Here is a 24155-nt window from a genome sequence, read left to right as displayed (position 1 = left end):
AAGTCATCATGTTTACGACTCCACCAAGAAATGAAACAGCTCCATAAAAAGAATCAAGAAACAATATTTTTTAAAAAAATAACGAATTCATTAGAAAAAGACGTGTACACACATTCCTACTGAACGTTAATAAGTATTGTGTTCTATGATGGTTTAATCACGTCGATAAGAAAAGCGAGGTTTCCTTATCAACAATTTTTCTTTGTACAACGGAATTCTTTCTAGAAAGCAAAGCTTTTTTTTAATTATTTTTTTTATTTGTAAGGTGATTGGCTGCTTTAGTCACCATGTTATGATCTGAAAGCAGTCACCTAAGAAAGACATTAACACTTTTCTTGCATTAAAAACATGGAGAAGTTCTCAATGCTTCCAACTTCCGAAATAGAACTTTCCATTTCTTGTAGGTAAGTAATATGCTTATTGTTTAATAATTAGGCCCAAATTTCTCAAAAGATAGCTGATCTGAGGATGTTCGGGACAATTGACAATTACACAACAGTGGGTAGTTATTTATTTAGTCTTCAGGAAATCAAGCAGTTTAATATAAAATGATCGTCTACTGTTTTGACGTTACCAGTCAATTCTAGTTGCTTTGTTACCTTGAAAAGGTTACTGTCTATTGGAGGAGTGGCCAAGCTGCGTTGAGCTCGTGCCTTATTCTGTGTGGTCTCAAATGTTCCAAAAAAGTACTTCTTATGATTATTGAAACTTTCATAATAAGAAACTCTTGTTTGAAGATAATAAAAGTAAAAATAGAAAAGTTCTGTGGCTTGTGGTTTTAGTTGGGAAACAAAGTTTCATTTCACCACCATGTTAAGTAGTTTTGCTTAGGAATAACTTTTTAAAAAAAGAAAAACAGAATGTTTATGAAAATTTCGCGCGGGCCATCTAGAGAAATTGTCCATAGTGGCACGTATGCCCAGGATTGGCGATCTCTAACCTATGGTAGTTGCAGACTGAAGAACAGCAAACAGAAAGAAGACGTTTTTATATTAGGGCCTACATATATATAACTCAGTGCCGAACTTAGATATAAGCTAAACAAGCTATAGCGTAGGATCCGTATCTCGTAGGGGTTTAAAAATTTAAAGAAAAGAACTAGACATTCTGACGTGGGTCTGACCCGAGGGCAGAGGGCCTCGGACCCCAGTTGTTTGAGTGACAAAAATAATTTAAGCTATTATTTATGTATTTTTGGAAGTTTATAGTAAACTCATGATATACCTATCATAGTTTTGGGTTCTGTCTGGGCTCCCAGTTTTTACTTTCTAGATTCACCACTGAATACATTTCCAAAATTTATGATAAAAGCAAACATCACAAAATAGAACCTATTTACAGCAACAGTGTTTTGTATTGTGCAGGCTCCTGTGATGTGAGTAGTGAATCCTCTCCTGCAAGTCTGCTCCTTAAAATATCACTAGTTTACTCATTTCTCTATATAGGTAGGCCTACTTATGTTTTCCATTGACTGGTAACACGTAGCATGCAACTTCAGACTGCAGTATATACAACTTGTCATTAACAAAAGACACCTGAACATACCTTCAATAGCTTAGGACCTCAACAAACCTAAATCCGGCTATATATATATGTAATTTCTTTTGTTTCTGTACCAACAAGTTCTGTGATATTGAGACCAATGAGAGTCTGAAGTTAACAGGGATTGCTTAACCATCAAAATTTGGCTCTGGTAATAATATTGATACCACTCTTCAATATATGGATTATCCACACTTTTTAACGGTCAAGAATTTTATATTTCTTTGTAGAAATACTTTGAAAAATACGTATTTCCCTTTCTCAGAAAAAATAACAACCCCTTAACATAACCTCACTTAATAGTGGGTTAGCTTAATATCTGGTATATGTCTTACATCGACGGTTTAGTAATTCGCATATGCCTTATATTATGCTTCTTTTAATCCTACAGAAATTCCTAGCATGTGTGCTTACTTCACATATGGTCTCGGGATCGATACCCAGCGGGAGTATATATGGTTAAGATTTCATTTTCCTTGTAGTTCCATGTTCACGTCTTACGATATCATTGTTACCTAAAAGGAACGTTAAATACAACTGAGACAAACAAACGAATGAAGCTTTTCTTACAAAGTCTAAACAATGATTTTTAGGGATTTTTTTTTTTTTTGGTATTTCACTAATACAAGTACTAAGGAGATAGAGTGTATTAAATAGAGAACTGCGAAAGCAAAGAAGATTATCGACTTGGTTTGTGCGAACTTTTTCTTTTCAGCGATATTTGTACACTCATGTCAGAAAAGTTTCTATAATGTAAGTGACGTTTAGTCCCCAAAAATATGTTTTCTTTACAAATTCGAAATTTTTTAAGGTTTTAACAGGAGTAAAAATTACTCACAAATATATTTTTGTTCAATATTAGCACAATTGATTAAATTAGAAACAAAATTTTAAATGTGGATACTTTCTTCCACTTCTTACCCCTTTAAAGAATAATATTTTACAGGAAACTTTTACTAATTAATGCTGAATGTTGAGATTTCAATCAGAAGAGCAACACACGGGTACCGGCGATTCAGATCTATATACAAAAATATTATCATGCTTTTTGTGTAATAAAATTATCATAGATATTACCTGCTATATCCCCATATTTGTATCTAAAACCTGATTCATATATATATAATAGAAAATTGAAATTATCATCGAAATACAGGAATTAAAAACTTCACATACTATACAAAGGCTTCACACAGGCCAATACAGTTTATAATTAACATCACATCTTGATTAGGATTGCCTATAGTGTTAAATTTATTTCAAATATATTATAATTATTTGGAATTAAATATGACTTAAGATCTCGAAGGTCATCGCAGTAGAAAGAAAAGTTTGTAGTGAAGTTTCGTATGTAAAGACAATTTACTTTAAAGTGATTATTGTCGCGCACTTAATAAAAGTTACGTACTTGAAAGAACAATGTAATGCAATATGTTTACTGTTTTGAGTGAGAGAAAGGGCAATGAACTGTCAATTACTGCAAAACAAAATCAAGATTACGGAAGATAAAAGTGAAAGTAAACTAATAAATGCATAAGTGAACATCGCTACTTTAAAATGATTGTATTATGAACATTATGAGAGAGCAAACATAAACTAACCCAGTTATTGTTAGAAAAACAAGTAATTTTACAGATTAACCGGTATTATAGTGGAATTTAAATTTAATCATAAACAAATTACTAAAAGATGTTATATAAAATATATGAATTTTCATACATCAATATCTTTATTAAATTATTGACATATGAGATTTATATTTAACAATTTAATTCCAAAACATTGTTATTTACAGAATTTACAATTACTGTCACTTCGAAAGAATACTCAATTAGTTGTGATATTGAACATCTTACAAAGTGAATCAGAGACATCACAATTGAACACAATAAACGATCCATTCATAATTCGAGACATATACAATAGCTAGCCCAGGGATTTTTAACTGACTAAGATCTGAAGTAGTGTCCAGAATCCACTATGGAATTAATATCATTCCATCATCCATTATTATCATTCCATCCATCATTCCATTGATTATAATGGAAATCATACATTAAGAGCTTTGATAATTCTAAAACACTCTAACTCACACATGTTGGCTTATTAAATGCTAATTGTTGTTTTTCATAAGACTTCACAGAAGTGTTCAGAAAATATTGTTCTATAATCAATGTTAGGTTTTGCAATCAGTCTTTGTACTCTTGTAGAGTCACATTCTAATTTAATATATGGTCTTTTTCTAATGTTTTCCAATCTTCTTCCAAATACACTGTTATTCACTGTTATTTATCGAAATTATTCTTAGCTTCTGTTCTCATATCAGTATTGAAGTCAGTATATTTCTCTAATCAATCTGACTGTTTGAACTCTAATACTCTAGGCACATTCTTTAATTTCATTCCATACACCTTTAGGTTTTTAAAATGGACAAAATATATTTCTTTATTATAAAGCGTTGTTAATAATTTTGATTGTTTTGATTATGGTGAGCGCATCTTGTCTGGTGCTAATGCTAAATCAGAGTGTTTGTTATGTAAGTGTTTTGAATATTCTAAATGAACTTTTAATATGTAACCAGTTCCAGAATTGTCAGAGATATTTGCTTTTAGTATTTCTTCTTCTAGCAATTTAAAATCTTTATAAAGCATCTATTGACTCATAGCTTATCCATATAAGTTACTTATATCTAAATATGCTAGATACTTTGAATATTTGACTTTATTGAAATTTTCCATCTGTACATTATTTGCTTTTACATACATTTTAATACATTGTGAAATTCCACCTCTTATACCCTTCTCTATCACTAAAATTTTATCACAGTCTGTTAACATTTCTAATTAAATTTTTGTCATTTTTAGCATTAAATCCCATGATGTACCGGGGGCTATAAAATACCAAGTAGGATCTAAATCATAAGGTTTGAAACAAACATCTCTAAAATTTTCAAATATATCAGCTAATTGAAGAAAATCTGTTTTCTTATAATGTTCAGTATAATCTCTCAGTTTTTTTAGATTGAATACTTTACAGACTTTTGTATGAAGAGTATGGGGTGCAACCTCTTTTCCTCTCCTGTTAATCAGTTTTTGAATTTATTTCTGGATAATGGAACAGGTTCCTCTAATTTTTCTAATGAATCAACATGATCAAATGGATAATCTCCTTTAGTAATAACTAGATCAAGTAGATCAGTTGAAAACAACTTTAATGTTTCTTCATATTGTTCTGGTTTTAAATTACCAGTTAATTCTGCTAAACTTTTTGATATAAACCTAAACGAATCAACAAATCTTAATTACTATCGTCTTTTAACTATTAAAACCAGGCGACTTGAAGGTTGGGTTGAATGCGAGGCACCTAAGAGGTGTAGAATAACTTTGAGAAATTTTTTAAAATGAAACATATGTTCTGATATTGAATGATAGCAATAAGGACATTAAAGGATAAGACGGTAGATCAAAAGGAAAAGCAACTAATTTTGAACAGTCTCACCAGAATACGATGAAGCTCCACTCTCCTTCCTCTTGCTCATATGTAATATTAGGCGCTGCCCTCTAGGTTCCAATGATTTGCAGGTCGGGGCGTCTCGTTGATATCCATTAATGAAGACTTATCCGACGATCGACCAAAGGCCGAATCGAAAGCATGATGAATCTGATCTGTCCCGCGTAGTCGTTGAGATTTAATAGATCAAGATCGTGTTCTCTCAATTGCTTTTGACCCGACTGTCCCTCTGACGTTATGATGAAGAGACGGTAATGACGCAATAAGATTTCATGAACATGGTCAATTACCTAAAAGTGACATTGACGAAGTCCGTGTTTCCACATGTAGTCGACTCAACACATAAAGCAGGTGGATTTTCTCCTGCTGGTAAACGTACCAAAAGAAGACCCATCAGAGTCTAAGTACTTATTTTTTTGATCCAATACTTCCTTGTTGTAACATCGTGAGACAGGTAAACGGATGAAATGGACAATGTCTTGAAGTAATATGACTATGAGGGGCCAATGAGGTCAAACCAATTGAGAAAGCAATTGATTAAACAAAGCAAACAAAAGCAAACTTAATAGTGTTGCATGTGAGACTGTCAAGGGGTAAAGGTACTAAAGGTCGCTACCACTATTTATTGCAAATTTCTTACAAGTGTAAAGGTTTCCTCATTAACAGCGAAACAATAGGTGATTAGTCTTTGAATGTAAAATCAGCTAGGACATAAAACAGAAGATCAATGTTAGTATCTATCAGGCAGTGAACTTTTCGAAAGTTGCTTAGTTTCCATTGATGGATGATTGAATCGCTACATGAGTAAAGAGTCCTGGATCGGTCCTTACTTCATATCCCGTAACACTATTTTCAAACATTTTGAGATGTTATATTTTTCTTCATTATTTGCAATCAATTCTGTTATTTGTATCATAACCTAATTCTTTTATAAACAGATTAGTATCAATCAGGTACGTTGTGAATAAATACTGGAATAAAATTCGAATTACGATCGTTTAAGCTATAATGACTATGACCTGCACTTGTAAACTTTCCGGATAAGTGGTCATGATCTCTTGCTTTCCTTTTATTCATATTTATTTAACGTAAACATTTTCTTAACTCATGCTTACATTTCTTCAATCTATCTTTTATATCATTTTCATCTTCTAACAATTTTATTTTCTTCATCGATTTATTTATTTGTTTCTCAACTGCTGGAGGTAAATTATTTAAATTCATTTCACATAAGATAAATATTTGAACTATTATATAATTTTCTTTCTTCTTCAGTTTCTTTTTAACATGTTCTTTGCACGTCTTCTTTATTTGTATTGCTTGTTCTTGTAACATTACATACTGATAAATACCTTTGCAGCATCTAAACAAATATAACTAACAAGTCCTTTATAATCTCCGTTTGAATATTTAGTATAATAACAGGAATTCATGGAAATATGATTTTTATATTTCATTCTTTCAAAGCAATTAAGTTTTATATTTAATTTACATAAATATTTAATTTACATATATATTTAATTTATATTTAATTTATATGCTCAAAAATCAGCATATAATATAAATGGGACTCGATAACCACACAACACCTCAGTTCGTATATATTTGTTTATATTTTAAAGACCACTCTTACTGGAAATAAAGAACCTTACACCAGTTTCAAATTCACAGAACCCTATATTTAACGACAATTAGTGGTTTGTTTTACAATTCAAAATTAAACGTTCTTCTATAATTTCGTCTCACACAACTATATATTTTATACGCATATCCTTGACAACGAATATTATCACCATAGCAACTCCATACATTACTCACATTTTTTACATTAGTTATTATTTCTTCTTTTATTTTGTGATTAGTGTGTTTAAGGATAACACTTCTGCCCTGATAACTAAATTAGATATTGATTACTAAATTAGATATACAAAGTGCGATGTTGTCGTTGTAACTCTTAATGATCTATTATAATTTTGAATTTGTATTTGATTGTCATATGGTTTTTGGAAGTGCTATTCTAATAGTCTCGAGTTCAATACAATATATGTCTCATGCTCTTGTAACTGCTTTTCATTTTTAAAATGTCTTGTCAAATATCTATCAAAAAAGTATAGTTTTTCTTCATGTTTTTTTTACTTGCCTTCCAATTAATCCAGACAAATTCTTTAACCAACCAAAATGATTATTTTTTTTATCTTTTACATATGATAAATTAGCATACTTTTCCTGCTTACTTTTTGTGACTTCAAGTGAATCATCATCATAACTATAAACGTTAATAGAAATATTACTTCTTTTTTCAAACTTTGGTATATCTTTTAACTGTACAGGGATTTCAATTTTATGGTAATATTTCCTTTGTAATTCACTAACTATTTGATTATAGTGTAAAGGTCTTTCATAGTTAGAATCCCTCTATAGGTTCTAAGTAACTCGCAATAGCACACAAGAACATTTATTATCTTTATTTCTAATATTAATTCTAGCTTTTTATCTTTAATTGGTTTGGGAATGTTAATATAAGAAGCAGCTCTTAGTGGTACATATTTGTTTAATCTGATTTCTAGATAATTAATTTGATGTAATAACAATACTGATTCTCTATTTTGAAATTATTCTATTTCTTTACGAAGCTTTTGGTTTGCACAGTATTTATTTAGATCAGCTGCTTTTAACACTCTTTCCTTTGAATACAAAATTGAATATTCGTATTTCCTTATCTTTAATGTAGTCACATATGAAGATAAGATTGACTTTAGCAGGGTAAAATTTTTGTTCTTTGATTTTGTTTAAAAACTATTCCACTCGACTAAAAGATTTTATAAGGTATTTACATCCATCAATGCTTTCAACTCTAGCAGTTTGAAACAGAGTAGTGGTCTGTGGGCAATGACCTCTGTGAAACGAAAGCAGTATGCCACAGAAAACACGTAATGTAACAAGTTTCACGTAATGTAAAATACGTAATGTATTTTGGGTATAACATATATATTTGAACGGATTTGCTTAGAGACAATTATGCTATGATCTTCTGGCTATCGGTGGATGTGTCTCAAGTTGCACACAAGCAATATATAATCCAGGAAGTTTTTAATAAAAGAAAACAACTATTTGAAAACACGGAAATACCGTACTTTAGTCATGGTTGCTTTGTGCTGCCTCCTAGTGTCAACATACTGGATGGCACGAAGGCTAGAAAAGACGTCCGCTCAGATGACAACAAGCAGATTATCAACATTTTTTACAAATAACTTAAATGAACATAAGATTATAGCGAAAATCTATTTACATACTGATACCACAACAATTAGGCATCATGTGTCTATAATGTCAGAACATGTCAATACAGAACAACCTTTTTATTTGCAAAAATCCTATTCCTTTCTACTAAGCAGAACTCTATGTTTTGGCTGTTCTACCAGACACTCTCAACCCCCCCCCCCCGCAAATATTAATTAATTCGGATACCTTTCAAGTATATTAAGTACAGATATTTAATAATGATAGTGGCTGTTAGCAGACTTGCCTCTTTTTCAAGCAGAGGGAAGTAAAAGTTCTAGCTCCGTTTTTCTAGTCATTCAAAACCGACACTTTCAGCAAAAAAATCGTGCGAAATATTTTTCAAACGTGTAAAAAGACGCTGCATTGTCTTGATATTTTGCCGTGTAGCTGCTATCTGAGAGAGGCTAAGTGACTACAATGGAAACATGGCGACTGTCTGATGCCTGGAACTAATAGTACAATCTCTATGTTAAGACCCATACATATTTTAAATTACAAAACTTCTTCGTATCTACGAGAAACCACTTATACACTGTTCTAATCGAAGGTGCAGATTCACCATAATGTTTATCTAGCTTCTCCTTCGTCTTCTGAGGCTAAGTACCTTTCATAAAATAATGTTTGATCACCACACGAAATTCTCTTTCATCCATGTTTGTGAAACTCACTCGACTTACCCAATTTAACCGCACACTAAACACAGAGCACTAAACAGATCTGGCTGCCACTTGGTGTATGTTCTTCCAAGAGAGTTACTAACTGACAATCACCTCGGTACATATCAGTGTTGCCCTCTCTTGGACTTTGCACGGACTTATAAAACCGCCCTCGTATACCTTTTCAGTGGGCATATTGAAAGAGGGTTGGAAACAAACGCAATTCTAAGCGCTTTTGTTCCTAACTCTCTGCAGAAAAAAAATGTTTGCAACTAAGTAATTTTTCCCAGCCACTTATGATATTCTAATATTTCACTATAAGATTCTGCATCTTCTCTTAAAATACATGTAATATTAAGTAAGATTTAAATAGTCGTTTCAAGCTGCTTCACATAATATATCGGAAGTTCTACGTATGTATATAAAGCCAGTTTATATACATAATACATATTATATGCTAGAATAATTTGGAGATATGAATACTTGAGCATGTGACATAATCTTTAAACATGTAACAATTTGAAATAAAACATGTAAATAAACTTCAAAACAATTTAAATATCTAAATGTAAATTAGGATAAGTATCTATATGAATCGCTGATTTGAGAAACGCCTTAAATCAATAATGTCAATAATGCCGTAAGTCAATGATTTATGACGTTTCTCAACTTAGGGACACTTGTTGCAGCTCGATATTACACGAACTATTAGCATGACTTCTGACATATCACAACCCAACGGTGTAGCTATCTTTCAAGAATCGAAGTTGCATGTAAACTCATTTTTGGCATATGGCTGACTTATGACGTTTCTCAATTTACCTATTCATATGTAAATTACATACACCTATGTAAATATGTAGAGCATCAATCTTCCAATTTTCCCGAACATAGTTGCTAATCTAGTTTATTTTAAACTATATTTGTAAGTGTCAGAAAGATACCGCAAGTAGTTTTTTCTTGATGTTTTCTATTTCAAACCACCTTTCGGGCTCCCTTCTATAACACGTTAAATTGTTGTAACGTACCCATGGAACATGTGGAACAATATGTTACACATTTGGTCGTTTTCTGTATTTAACATCCGAAGAAAGGACATTTCTTTAGGAAAATGTTTTGATAACTCTACCTCTGCTGTGTATTTTGCAAAAGTGACAATGCAAGTGAGGTGATAATGGCGAGTTTTTCTTTGATACAGCAATAATACAGGCGTCTCTGGCAGATGTATGTGTCTCCCCTATCCAACATCTTGTGTAGAAGATACAATAGTAGAGGTTGACAGTATTTGCAAAGAATAAGAAAAGAAGTGAGAAGAATATATTAATGTTATATCTATTATAAAGCACTAATATTGTAGCGTATGACTACCTGAACTTGATATATAGACCCATACGTATCTTAAAGATAGTATTACAATTAATTATAACATACCTCTATGAAAATAATAGATAGTGATGAATGAAAGGTTAATCCTTTCTTACCTTTTTTTTATTCTTATGTTCGATTGAACTCATTCGAATTCGATCAACGATGCTAGAACTCGAGAAGCTTATTATGTGCATGAAATAGAGATCCTTATTGGTTTAATGGAAACATTTGATAAAAGTTCAACTTACCAGATTAATTACGCGTTTGACCACCTGTTGCCCTCAGAACAGCTCTAATGCGGCGTGGAATGGAGACGTAGTTGTCATGAACAGTACCAAGTGGAACATCACACTACTCATCCGCGTTCAGTGTACCACTCAGTTCCATGAGAGAGGATTGGATCGTAAATCGCAGATCGTGTCACAAAAACGAACCATTGATGTTCAATTATGTTCAGGTTCGAGGTTTGGGCAATCCACAAAGGTGTTTAATTTCATTCCGATTTTCTTATATCATACCACAAAACCTATGAATGGCTGCATTATCACTCTGAAACAGGACATCATTGTCTGGAAACATCTAGAGCACAGGATGCACATATGGTCCCCTAAAATGGCAACATAATCACGGGCAGTGGCGCGACCGGTAAACGTCACCACAGAACCCACTGTAAAGTATGATATTGCGCCCCACAGCATCACAAAGCTGCCACTGTTTCACGGCTGGGCGGAGACACTGCGGATTACAAGCTTCTTTGTGTGTGCACCGCACATAAACACGGCCCGTGGTTTTAGATAAGGTAATCGATGACTCATTCGACTATATCACATGTTTACAGTCATGAACAGTTCATGTTACATATTTGCAACATCATTGCCATCAGCTAAAGCATTATGATCCCTTATCAGTGGTTTCGCCCAGTCGACCGGATCAGTCATGTTATTAGCGGTGGACTGTGATTGCTGATGCAAGATGTGGAAGGTGCTGCTTGAGTCGCATGACAATCTGCTTTAGTATTCGGTGGGATCTGTCACCGAGGGTTTTCTTTCGGTCATATTCCTCTTTGCCAATGTGGTTTTCCCGTAAGTTTTGTAGGACGTCATCACCTTGGAAACTATTCCTCGAGATACAACCAACATCTTTGCAATTTTTGTTGCTCTTATACCACATAACCGAACGTCACAATTTGCTGTCTTTGGAAATCAGGAAGGTTTCACATTTTTTACTATGACTCAGGGGATGGCATAAGAAGGGACCAGTGGTGTCCCAGCCAGTAGCTGACGCAAATGTTCAATTGTTCGTTAATCAATGGAGTATCTCGATGATGACTGGTAATGCAATAGGTGGGTTTGCCTCAAGCTTACTAGTGGGCTTAGTTGTACTTGCTGAGAAGGAAACTCTCGACAATCTCCATAACAATAATAACAATATAGACTACAGCGAGAGAGAGTAAGAAGTTGTTCGTAATGCATAGTGATTCTCTTGTGGCTACGACGAACAATCCCGATTTTCTGTCCCATGTTGTGTAACCGTGGTATGATAATCCGAGACATTCGGTAGGCTATTTGAACTTGATTGCTTGGAAGGTCGAAGAGGTAAGTGAAAACAACTTGGTAGAGACAGAGATTGGTGAAACAACGACTTTAAAACTAGTGAGACATATTCATTCTCTGCGCCCTTGCACTCTCTGTAGCAATACTAGAGTAGTAGTAGTAGTATACTCAAGACGAAGCGTCAATATTCCAGTGGAGCAGAGAAACGAAAAAGAAAAAAATGCTGACGGGAAAGAGAACGTCCCGAACGTTTGTGCAGTACATCTGAAAAGCACACATAATACAGAATGCAGTTACGTTAGTGGTAGCTTTGAAAGGCCCACGCATACAGGAGAAACACTTATGAAAATAGTGCTTCGGCCAGTTTAAAGTATCTTCTGGCACCTAGAGATTCAGATAATGAGATCAAGAATGAGCCTTTGATATGACGAGATCTTCATATGATGCCAAAAGTCTTATCAGAGTTAGTGATTATGACAGTGATGTTTTAGATTATATAAAGGAACATAAACAAAAGCAGCTATCACAAATCCACCTGAAATATCGTCTGTAACTGCTGGAAATTACGCTACCAAAAAAAGAATCGAGTTGCTGAGAAGCTAGCAGGAGCCACTACATTCTATATATTGCGTTTTATGATATTTCATGCTAGAAGTTCCCAATTTCTGATACATTTCGGCAATTTAATGCTTAAAGTCGGTCCAAGAGAACTGCATAATTGAAACTGTAGTTTTCAAAATATAGTTCAGCATGTTTCCTTTCGAAATACTGGTTTGAAAAAAGATTCAAAATGGATAAACGGTTTCCAGAACTTGGTTGTACTACTCCCCACAAAGACAAACATTGGTTATTTCTTGTTGCGCCTTATTCCGTGATGAAAAAATGAAAAGAAGCAGTTTTGATAGTGTTGGTAGTTTCTCAAATTGAAGAAAGTTGAGTCCGAAACAGTAGCGTCATTTCAGATTTTGCCAGGGGGAAGGTGCAAGGTTGTCCACCGACACAAGAGTCCTCGAATACGGAAGTTCAGAACCATGAAAGTACCCCGTGTCATCGATCAGTTTTTCTTAATGGAAAGCGAATAAACAAATGTAACGTCGAATAACAAATGTAAACTAATCGATGACAGTTTGCAAAGACAATCTTCAACCAAAAGGTACAGAGGCTTCTTGAAATGTGTCTAACTGATTGCATTACTTGCAAAGCCAAACCTTCCCTTTCGTGGACACAGAGATTCTCTAGCTAAAAAAAAAACGAAACCTGGAAAGTTTAGCCTTAACGAACTTTCTGTCGAAATTTGATTCAACCATGAAAGTACCTATGATTCAATAACCACGAAGAAGATATTACAAGCAATGCCTTAGTTTTTCACTATATTCAAAACCGATAAACATGATTAACCGCAGAGAAAAATGTTCGCCACTATTAAAACTGTGAAAAGCACGAAATATTTCAGTATTGTGTTTGAACACCTGATAACTAATGTGGAACAATTGTCGCAAATTATTCGATTTGTGGAGATACAGCGCAACTCAGTTCAAATTAAAGAAGCATTTATTAATTCCATTGCTATTCAGGTGAAGATTGCTGATAGCATTTCTGTTGACTTACTGAATTAACTTCAGTGTGATGGACTTCATATTCACAATTGGAGAGGTCAAGCGTAACTTTATGACAATCAGGCTACAATTCCCGAGCAATAATCTGGAGTTGGAACGTTGATACGGAATAAAAATCCTCTTACCGTATTCATTTCCCGTAACAATCATCCTTTGAATCTTTTTGGTGTACATTGCGCGCACGTTAAAATTCTAGAATTCACTTTCTTTGGAATAATGAAACGTGTTTTCGTGTTCTACTCTAGATCTACTCATGGATAGAGTGTTCTTCAAATTACGTCAGAATTGGTCTGAAACGCGAAAATGATATTCGATGGAGTTCTAAACCAGAAACTGTGAAGGTATTTTCTAGTCGACTGAAGTAGATTATTCATGCATTGAAAGAATTGCGTGACAACTTGACTGAAATATATTATATCCGAGAAGACGCAGGTTTTCTTTTTTGAAACATCCATTCATTTAATTTCATTCCCTTCTTTTGTTTCTGATCTGAAGTTTTCCAATAAATTAAGCGGATCCAAAAGTGTATGCAATTTAAGGATATGACTTCCCATTACGTTCATATTCAGTTGAAGAGCATAGTGATAGAATTGATACTTGGATACAGAATTGATATTTGGATACTCAACCTGCAGGAGCACGTCATACATGCAGCAGAACAAAAGTGCAGAGAATGGAACATGACATAGATAAACGAGTTTCCACCAGCACTTTCTGGTCACCATCGACGGTGACCTTATAGACCGGCCTTATCAGTATAGTCAGTTTGGAGTGTTTACAGGGAATTTCAGAAAAATACCTTGAATTGTCAGCACTGCAGCCTATCACTGCAAGTATGTCCTTGCATTCTAAATCAGCTCCACTAGCGAGGGGAAGCTTACCAGCACAAGTAATAGAGAGTAGCCTTCCGAGCGTTCTAAGACAAACTTATATCCCCCTTGAAGAACATAGCCACAAGTTACTTAATGCCACGGTTTGACCAAACCCTGGCAGAGTTCAGTGTTGGACAAATTTCAATTGAATTAACAATTAACAATTAATCTGTCAATTTAATTGTTAATTGCAATTAACAATTGAAGTAAGTAATGGTTAATTGTTAATTGCAGATGGCCATTAATAAAGGAGAATCAATTGCAATTAATCAATCGATTGAAAGTAATTGCACTGGAAAGTAATTTGCACTGGAAGATTTTTATAACGAGACAGCTTCAAATGCCGTGAGCACCGGCATCATTAACTTGTTCCGCCACCATCGAATTTCGAGATGATTCCTTTTGCATCGTTTTGTGCCATTTTGTACGCCTATTCTTACTTTTTGTGCGTCACCGCAAGTGGGTCAAAATGGGCCTAAAATATGGCGGAACTGGTTATTGCTGTTATGCCACCAACGAACTTCGAGGTCGTTTCCTTCACATCGTTTTGTGCCGTTTTGTGCGCCTATTTCCACGTTTTGCGTGTCATTGGAAGTGAGATAAAATGGGTCTCCAAGGTGGGACGAAAATGACCCACTGTTCCGCCACCAACAAATTTCGAGGTCGCTTCTTTCGCATCTTTTAGTACCACTTTCTTGCCGTTTTGAACGCGTATTTTCATGTTTTGTGCGTCACTGGAAGTGGGTCAAAATGGGCCTCGAAGGTGGGACGATAATGACCCACGCCCCTCCACTACCGAATTTCTAGGTCGTTTCTTTCGAATTGTTTAGTGCCTTTTTCTTTAAGTTTTCTGCACCTATTTCCTTGTCTTGTGCGTCACCGGAAGTGACTTAACCGGGCCTTCAAAGTGGGAGTTAAATGACTCACTGTTTCGCCACCATCGAATTTCGAGGTCTTTTTTTCGCATTGTGTACTGCCTGTTTTGTACGTTTTGTGCGTTACCGGAAGTGGGTCAAAATGGACCTACGAATATAACGAAACAAGTTAATGCTGTTCCGCCACCAACGAATTTGGATCACGTTTCCTTCACATCGTTTAGTATGTTTTGTACCGTTCTGTTCGCCTATTTGCACGTTTTGAGCATCACCAGAAATGCGTCAAAATGTTCCGTCAATGTGTGAGGAAAAAGAGCCATTGTTCCGCCACAATCAAATTTGAAGGTCGTTTCTTTTGCATCGTATAATGCCAGTTTTGTACCGTTTTATGCGCCTATTTCCACTTTAGTGCGACAACGAAAATGGGTCAAAATGGCCTACAAGTATAGCTGAATAAGTTAACGCTTTTCCTTCGCCATCGAATGTCGAGGTCGTTTCCTTCACTTTTTCTGCGTGATTTGTGTCGCTTTGTGCGTCAGAAGAAGTAAGTCAAAATAGGCCTTGAAAGTTTGATGCATTTGTCTTTTTCTGCCATATTTGTAGGTCTTCTTTGACCCACTTTCGGTGGCCCACAGAACGTGAAAATTGTACGCAGAAACGGTACAAAACAGACACTAAACAATGCGAAAGAAGCGACCTCGAAATTCGATACTGGTGGGACAGTGGGTCATTTCTCTTCCTATATTGAATGCCCATTTTGACCCACTACCAATGAATCACAAACGGTGGCAATAGGCTTACAAAACGATAGAAAACACGCAGAAGACGATGTGGAGGAAACGACCTCGAAATCGTTCCTGACCGAAGAGCATTAAGTTGTTCCCCCATATTTGTAGATAACATTGACACATTTCCCGTGACGCACAAAACGTGGAAATAGGTGTACAAAACGACACAAAAATGGCACTAAACGTCGCGAAAGAAATGACCTCGAAATTCGATATTGGCGCAACAGTGCGTTATTTCCGTCCCACCTTGGAGGCCCATTTTGACCCTCTTCCAGTGACTCACGAAACGTCAAAATAGGTGCACAAAACAAGTATTAAAGGATGTGAAATAAACGACCTCGAAATTCGATAGTGACGGAACTTTTTGTCATTTCCGTCCCATCTTGGAAGCCCATTTTGACCCACTTCCGGGGACGCAAAAACGTGAAATAGGCGCACAAAACAGAAACTAGGCGATTTGAAGAAGACGACCTAGAAATTCGTTGGTGGCGGAACAGCATTAACTTCTTCCGAAATATTTGTAGGCCTTTTTTGACTCATTTTCGGTGACGCTCAAAACGACAGAAGGCACGCACGAAACGATGCGAAAGAATGCACCTCGAAATTCGTTCGTGGCGGAACAGTGGGTCATTATTGTTCCACCATGGTGGCCCATTTTGATCCACTTCCGATGACACACAAAACGAGGAAATAGGTGCACCAAACAGCTCAAAACACGCACAAAATGATGTGAAGGAAGCGACCTCGAAATTCGTTGGAGGCGGAACAGCATTAACTTGTTTCGTTATATTCGTAGGTCCATTTTGACCCACTTCCGGTGACGCACAAAACGTACAAAACAGGCACTAAACGATGCGAAAGAAACGGCCTCGAAATTCGATAGTGGCAGAACAGTGAGTCATTTAACTCCCACTTTGAAGGTCCCTTTAACTCACTTCTGGTGACGCACAAAACGAGGAAGTAGAGCAGAAAACTTAAAAAAATAGGCACTAAACGACGAGAAAGAAACGATCTAGGAATTCGATAGTGGCGGAACAGTGGTTCATTTCCGTCACACATTGGAGGCCCGTTTTGACTCACTTCCGGTAACGCACAGAAGGTGGAAGTAGGGGCATGAAACAGCACAAAACAGGTACTAGTCGATGCGAAAGAACGACCTCGAAATTCGATAATGGCGGAACTCTTGGTCATTTCCGTCCCATCTTGGAAGCTCATTTTGACCCACTTTGAGTGACGCACAAAACATGAAAATACGTGCTCAAAACGAAAAGAAAGTGGCACTAAACGATGCGAAAGAAGCAACCTCGAAATTCGTTGGTGGCGGAACAGTGGGTCATTTTCGTCCCACCTTGGACACGCATTTTAATCTACTTCCCATGACGCACAAAACGTAGAAGTAGGCGCACAAAACCGCACAAAACGATGTGAAGGAAACGACCTTGAAATTCGTTGGTGGCGGAACAGCATTAACTTGTTCCACCTAGGCCTATTTTGACCCACTTGCGGTGACGCAAAAGAAAAAGTGGGAATAGGCGTACAAAATGGCACAAAACGATGCAAAAGAAACCATCTCTAAATTCGTTGGTGGCGGAACAAGTTAATGACGCCGGTGCTCACGGTATTTGACGCTATCTCGTTATAAAAGTCTATCGTCGTTTCGCTACCGAGACTAGACGAGATGCAATAAAAATCCCCCTCGAGATGCATGAAAAGTACGAGACAAAATGCAACCCTGTCGTTAGCACCACTAAAAGTATTCCACATCACTGCTTACGTTTCTCACGGCTTTCGCTTTCCAGTATAATCAGATCATGATTTCAAAACGAGTTAAAACGAGCTGAACGACGGAGCTATTTGTCCAACTCGGCTCGACACGAAACTCGAAATCAATTTATGGAGCTAAGAAAAACGTGTCCTAGCATTTTTTTAAAAAATCTTTTATGGGGGTGACTTTCTACGTGGTAGTGGGTTGATTTGTAAAATAATAATCGAAAACGATCGACATTAGTTGAGAAACAAAAAATACAGTGCTTCGCATTATACAGTATATCCACTGCATTCTATTATAATAATTACTGAAGCTTGTGTTTAGCGTTCAGAGTATAAGGAAATCAAGTTGTGAGAAAAAAGACGAAATTTGTACTGTAAGCTTAATTACATGGAAATTTTAAGTTTGTACGGTACGCTTAATTATATGGAAAATTTTATAGTTTTTTTCCCTTTACGTTGATCTACTTTATCTTGATTTGGGACTTTCAAATTTTATTCTTTTTTCCACTGAAAAGTATCTATAATTCAACAAGGAAATAATTATCAATGATAATTATAATAATTATCTATATAATTGAATTCATTGTAATTTGGGCCATGACAAACACTTTACCATTTCGTACTAACTGTTATGCCCGTTTTTCGCACGATCAGATAAAACATCAGTGTAAACAAATTGAAAAACGGAAGAACAATTAAGAAACATTAATAAAATTGGATATAGTTTGTGTGAATATATATCCAACAACGTACATGTGTTTTCATTGGGAAGGCCGATGGGGGTTGAATTAGAACGTAAACACTATCGGGAGTGTCACTATACATCTGAACAACCCCGATAAATATAGACTCGATACAAATATTGGTCATTTTCTACTAGTTTTGCATGTACCGGTAAACACCCCCTGAGACCCTCTTGGTTCGAATTGTGAAAAAATCTCCTCTGGTCCCCAGTCGAAACCGCGAAAACTATGAATGAAACACTAACATCTGTGATTTACTACTACTTTTACATATCCCGGTAAACGCCCCTATGATCCTCTGGTTCCAATTTTGAAAAAAAAAAAAACAACGCTTCTGGCCCCCAGCCGATGGGGCCTATATTTGGAAGTCAGCGCCTGTCGGAGTATCACCATTCATCTCAGTGACAACGAAATCTATGAATTTGACATTAATATCGATCATTTTCGATTATTTTTACATGTCTCGCAATTCTCCACCCCCGGTGACTCCCGGTCCGCATACAATGGTGGCTGAATTTGAAAATCATCGCTAATAAAAGTATCACCATTAATCTCAGCGACCGCGAAAACCATGGATTTGACACTAATATCGGTCATTTTGGATTACTTCTAAGTTTCGGTATCCTCCCCCCCTCCTGATGATCCCCGGTCCGCAATCAAATAGGGTGACTTTGGAAGTTAATGCGATCGGAGTTTCACCATTGATCTCAATGACCGCGGAAACTTTGAAATCGACACTAATATCGGTCATTTTCTACTACTTTTACATGTCCCGGTAAACGCCCCCTGAAACCCCCCCTGGTTCGAAATTTAAAAATACTCTTCGTCTTGATCTAGGGCCTAAACCAAGGTACCCGTGACCAAATTTTGGAAACTTTCGGTCCACAGGCCGCACACGGACAGACACACAAATAAACTCTTTATTTTATTTACAGTATATTACAAAGGTCAAATCCACCGTTATTGGAATAGAATGGTGCTTGAGCGATTGATCATAGAAATTCAAACTCCGATGAGTGATAATTTGATAGTCCTGTTTTATTACAAGTTTAAACTCTTTAGTAAGTAGAGAAGAGGGCATGAATCATGGGTCAGAGTTGATGACATGGGTTTTGGTTGTTCTGGGGGTGACAATGGATGAGAGTGGTTCATGGTGGGTGGTGGGTCAGAGTGGGTCACGGTGGGTCGTGGGTCACGATGGGTGGTGTGTCAGTTGGTCGTGGCTAAAGTTTTCACTGCTCCACGCCCTCTCTGAACTACAGTGTTGAAAATCAGTGAAAATCAATTACAATTGATCAATCAATTGAAAGTAATTGCTGTGGAAATCAATTGCAATTGAATTAATTGCCAATTAATTTCAATTGCAATTAAATGACTGAATTCAATTGCAATTATTTTCCACTGCAATTACTTTTAATCGATTGATTAATTGCAATTGATTCTCCTTTATTAATGGCCAACTGCAATTAACAATTGACCATTACTTACTTCAATTGTTAATTGCAATTAACAATTAAATTTACAGATTAATTGTTAATTGTTAATTCAATTGAAATTTGCTTAACACTGCTTCCAACTAAGACATCGTGGTGAGATACCCTACACACTCATGATTTTAATGGACCGTGTCATTGATCCATTTAGAAGGCTGGCAGCCTCTTCTAACTCCTTGCCTTCTCAGTGCAAGTCCTATCACCATCTCCACCTATGCCCATCGCTTGTCGACTCGGACTCTGTGAGAAATATCCGGAAATATCTTTAACCCTTTCAAGCTCTGCGTACACCAGTTCTTTCGGGAGAATTTTACAGATGACCGGCAAAATGGAAAGTGATAATGGAAGCATGCTACTGAAGAATATACATGCCTGGACGAGAAGAAAATGATGAATCTTTGTCTGCACAAGTCGAAATGAAGTGCTTTATGAATGAAGTTCTAGATGAAATGAGACAACATATGGGTGATTGTTTCTCCTAGATTCGAGACCTACATTCATACTTAAGGTGAGATCCGAACCCTCGTATATTTAAGGTGAAATCCGAACTATGCGAGACATCGAAGTTTGAATCTGACACGATGGGATACAACTTGAGAGCATACATAGCAAAGATAACTTATGTAGCTATTAGACTATAAATTTGCAGGAAACTTGTGTTATAAAGTGCCAATTAAACTCAATGATGTAAAATAGCATTAAAGAATTTTATCCATTTGAAACAAAACATACTATAATAGTAATCTACCAATAATTGTTAAGATAATGAGCGTGATTTTCTATAGAGAACACAACAGTCAGAGTGTGAAGAAACAGATAATAAATGAGAAATCATAAAATTTAAATTTTGGTATATATAAAATACACTTTTGCTACTATATTTTCCGTTATTTGTTAGAGGGTACAGTGTCTCAATAGTAAGAGTAAGAGCTTACATCTGGTGCTGAGGACCCTGATTCAATCCCGGCCAAGTAAGTTTGTGGTTGACAACATCGTGTCTGTGAGTACTTCCGTTTTTTCCTACAATCTCACTCCATCAATTCTTCCATTATCATTCACTTGCCTTAATTATCCGTCTCCTTTAGCCTTTAGCCTGGGCCTTTATACTGAAAGGTTTCTTTTTTTTCGTTATCTGTTACGTGGGATCGAACAAATTGATTCAATTAACTAACTCTATGGTATACGGAATCCGGATGTCGAAAGCTACGTTCACAAAAGCTCTCTATTGACTTCTATCCTTAGCCAATTGAATTCAGTTTCTACTTTGTTATTCCTATATCTGGGATATCTATCTTAAAATTATCCTTCCATCTGCACCTAGGTCTTTCTAATGGTCGTTTACTGATTGAACTTCCAGTTAAAACTTTGAAAGCGTTCCTACTTTCTTCCATTCTGGCTGCATGACCTGCCCACCTGAGCCTCCTAGACTTGATGACCGTAACAATGTTTGGTGTACGGTTTAACTTATGTAGTTCTTCGTTATGAAGTTTCCGCCATTCCGCATTTTCGTTCCTCTTAGGTCTGAATATTCGTCTCAGGATCTTGTTCTCAAATACTTTCAGTCTATGTTCTTCCCTCAGAGCAAGCGCCTATGTTTCGCAACCATATAGAACAATAAACATGGTTATTGTTTTATATCATTTAATCTTCAAATTCTTCGATAGAATTCGCGACAAAAGATTTTGAATTTAATAAAAATATGAATTCCCTTCTTTTAGTTGACATTTAATTTTTTGCAGAATATGATTTTGGTCTGTTAATTGATACAACAGAAAGGAAAAATACCTATAGTATTGGAATCGAGTGCTTAAAATATAATTATTTACAAAGCACTGAAGCTATATAAGACAGGAGCTAGTGCTTAAAATGGAATGTGGATGACTATTCGGACCACTTGTATGATACTACTTGTATATTTTAAATTCCACTTTGTTTATTTAGAAAGTAACGAGAAGAGATCTGACTTGGCCCTAGGAACCGAGACAGAGATCGAGAGAAGCACCTTTTAACTGAGAAGAAGACGAGACGGTGTTCTTAGACACGAGAACGACATAGCTAGTAAGTAGTCAGTTGAGACGGGGCCAAGACTCTATAAAGTCTCGTCTCGATACCATCCCTACTTAGTAGGATGTATCCTTTAATCAATGTAACATGGCAAAAGCTCAGCTCAAGTAGTTGTTCAATTCAACTGTTCAATTGTTTTTCCGTGGTGTGATCACAAATAACGGGCAACATTGCTTTGAAGGATAAGAAATAAATTGTGGAAAATGCCTCTTTACTCCTTTAAAACAGGAATTCTAAAAGAAAACTAGAACACGGATCCGCTTATTTTTAATTGGGGAATTTATATACCAAGTTCATCTTCTTAATAGGATCGTGAGAAACTCAATTTTTCGCATATTTTTTTACCTGCCGTTTCCCCCTTAGGATATGCATTTCAATTAAACTAAAATGATAAAAATCCAGTTGAAAAGGTGATAATTGTACTAGGTATACAAAGATTCATTTCAAACTGTTCAGTAGTTTTCCCGTGATGCAATCACGAACAAGATCTTTCCGTTTCCATATTGATCCTTTTTAATACGTTGCGTAACAGACTGCATTTATCTCAAGACTAAGTTGACCTTGGATCAAGAAACCATTGTTCTATGCAATGTTCGATTTGACGCGGTAGGTTAATGCAATTTTGCACCTTTTACAATCAGGAAACTCTTCTTTCGTGAACAACATACAAGTTTGATATGGAAATTTTCACCCTTTTGGTTTTCTTTAAACGAAGCGTTGCTGGGGTAATACTCGAAATAGTTGATTCATTTGTTGTTCTTGGTAGAATTTCTTGTAGCTTACTTTCTGTTTCATGCTACCTCAGCTTACAGAGCAATTCCTTTAAGCCTAGTTCTAACCATGTGATTTTATTATTGTTCAATTGTTTGGGAAATCACATGATATAACGAACAACCGATATAATAAAAGAACCATTGTTTGTGTTCAAATTACGATTCTGAGACAGTAACCAAGAAGAATCTTAATAGTAGCAATAACCCTACTTAGGTACGCTTAGGATAGCTATACGATATTCTTATAAACTTTCAATTTGCTAGTCGACAGGTGAAACGATGAAATAGTAATTTTCAATGTTATCTAGTACTCGACTACTATCACACTATGATAGAGTGAAACCTACCTTTCTTGGCCACCATCGGTTCCATTGAAAAGTGGCCACCATAGACAGGTGACCAACTTACAGAAAATAAGTATGGTTGGTGTATTTTTAGAATAGGATTTCTAATAGTACTACTTGATTGTAAAATTTTAATAAACAATGACACGATAGCTACTTCTATTTTAACAGTAACAAATATTTTCTGTAGATACCTTTCGAAAAATAGTGAATCAGTTATTAGTAACAAGTTTATTTATGGTGGTTCACTTTAGATGTATTTCTTTTATTCTTTTTGGCACATATGCACATTCTAATTTTGTAGTTAACTACCTCTTGTTAATGAGCTACGCGTATTTCCCTTGGAGCAAAAGATATTTCGAGAAAATCTTAAGAGAATTCATGTAACTCAAAACCTTCACCACCTTCCGACAAGCCGTCAGGTGCCAATAGTTGACAATTGAATTGGTTAGCATAATCTTGAGAATTTTCCAGAATTACTAAAGCTCCCCACTGATGAAAGGGGCCAATACAGCTAATGGTTTTACCAAAACAGACAGGATAAACAAATACGTACAATCACTTCCTGAATTTCTGTACGTGCTTTTTCTTATTCATATCTTCCTTCACCATGCTTTTATCAGGGTAGTGTTCTGGCCATTGACCTTCAAGAACAAATCGCGGAAATCCATGCTCCTTTACCTCCAGTCACAAATACAGAACATCTGCCTCTCATATGAGAATACGAAAGAGTTAAGAAATATAACAAGACGGTATTTTTGGTGCCCAAGATCTGCAGGTAAATTTATCATTATCATTATAGGGTAAGCATTGCTTCAATGTGGCTAACTTCAAGAAAGACAGGTGGTCAACTTACAGAGTAATAAGTAACGAATGCCTTATAGGAAAATGCAGGTTGAAGACAAA

At 35.8% G+C, this 24155-nt stretch overlaps 1 protein-coding gene across 1 annotated transcript in view; it reads left to right on the top strand.

Annotated features, from left to right (window-relative positions):
• The first annotated feature begins 265 nt into the window (after window positions 1–265).
• Window positions 266–24155, top strand: part of LOC145666856 (copine-8-like) — an 80620-nt gene continuing 56730 nt past the window's right edge. The window contains exon 1 of the mRNA XM_081734439.1: window positions 266–404. Coding sequence (XP_081590565.1) covers window positions 349–404 — 56 coding nt within the window. The 5' untranslated portion in view covers window positions 266–348. The remainder of the gene's footprint in view (window positions 405–24155) is intronic.

Source organism: Thermobia domestica, chromosome 1, assembly GCF_964235325.1.
Source record: "Thermobia domestica chromosome 1, izTheDome1.hap1.1, whole genome shotgun sequence".
NCBI lineage: Eukaryota > Metazoa > Arthropoda > Insecta > Zygentoma > Lepismatidae > Thermobia > Thermobia domestica.
The sequence above is the reverse complement of the archived record's forward strand: the minus strand, read 5'-3'. Positions and strand labels throughout refer to the sequence as shown.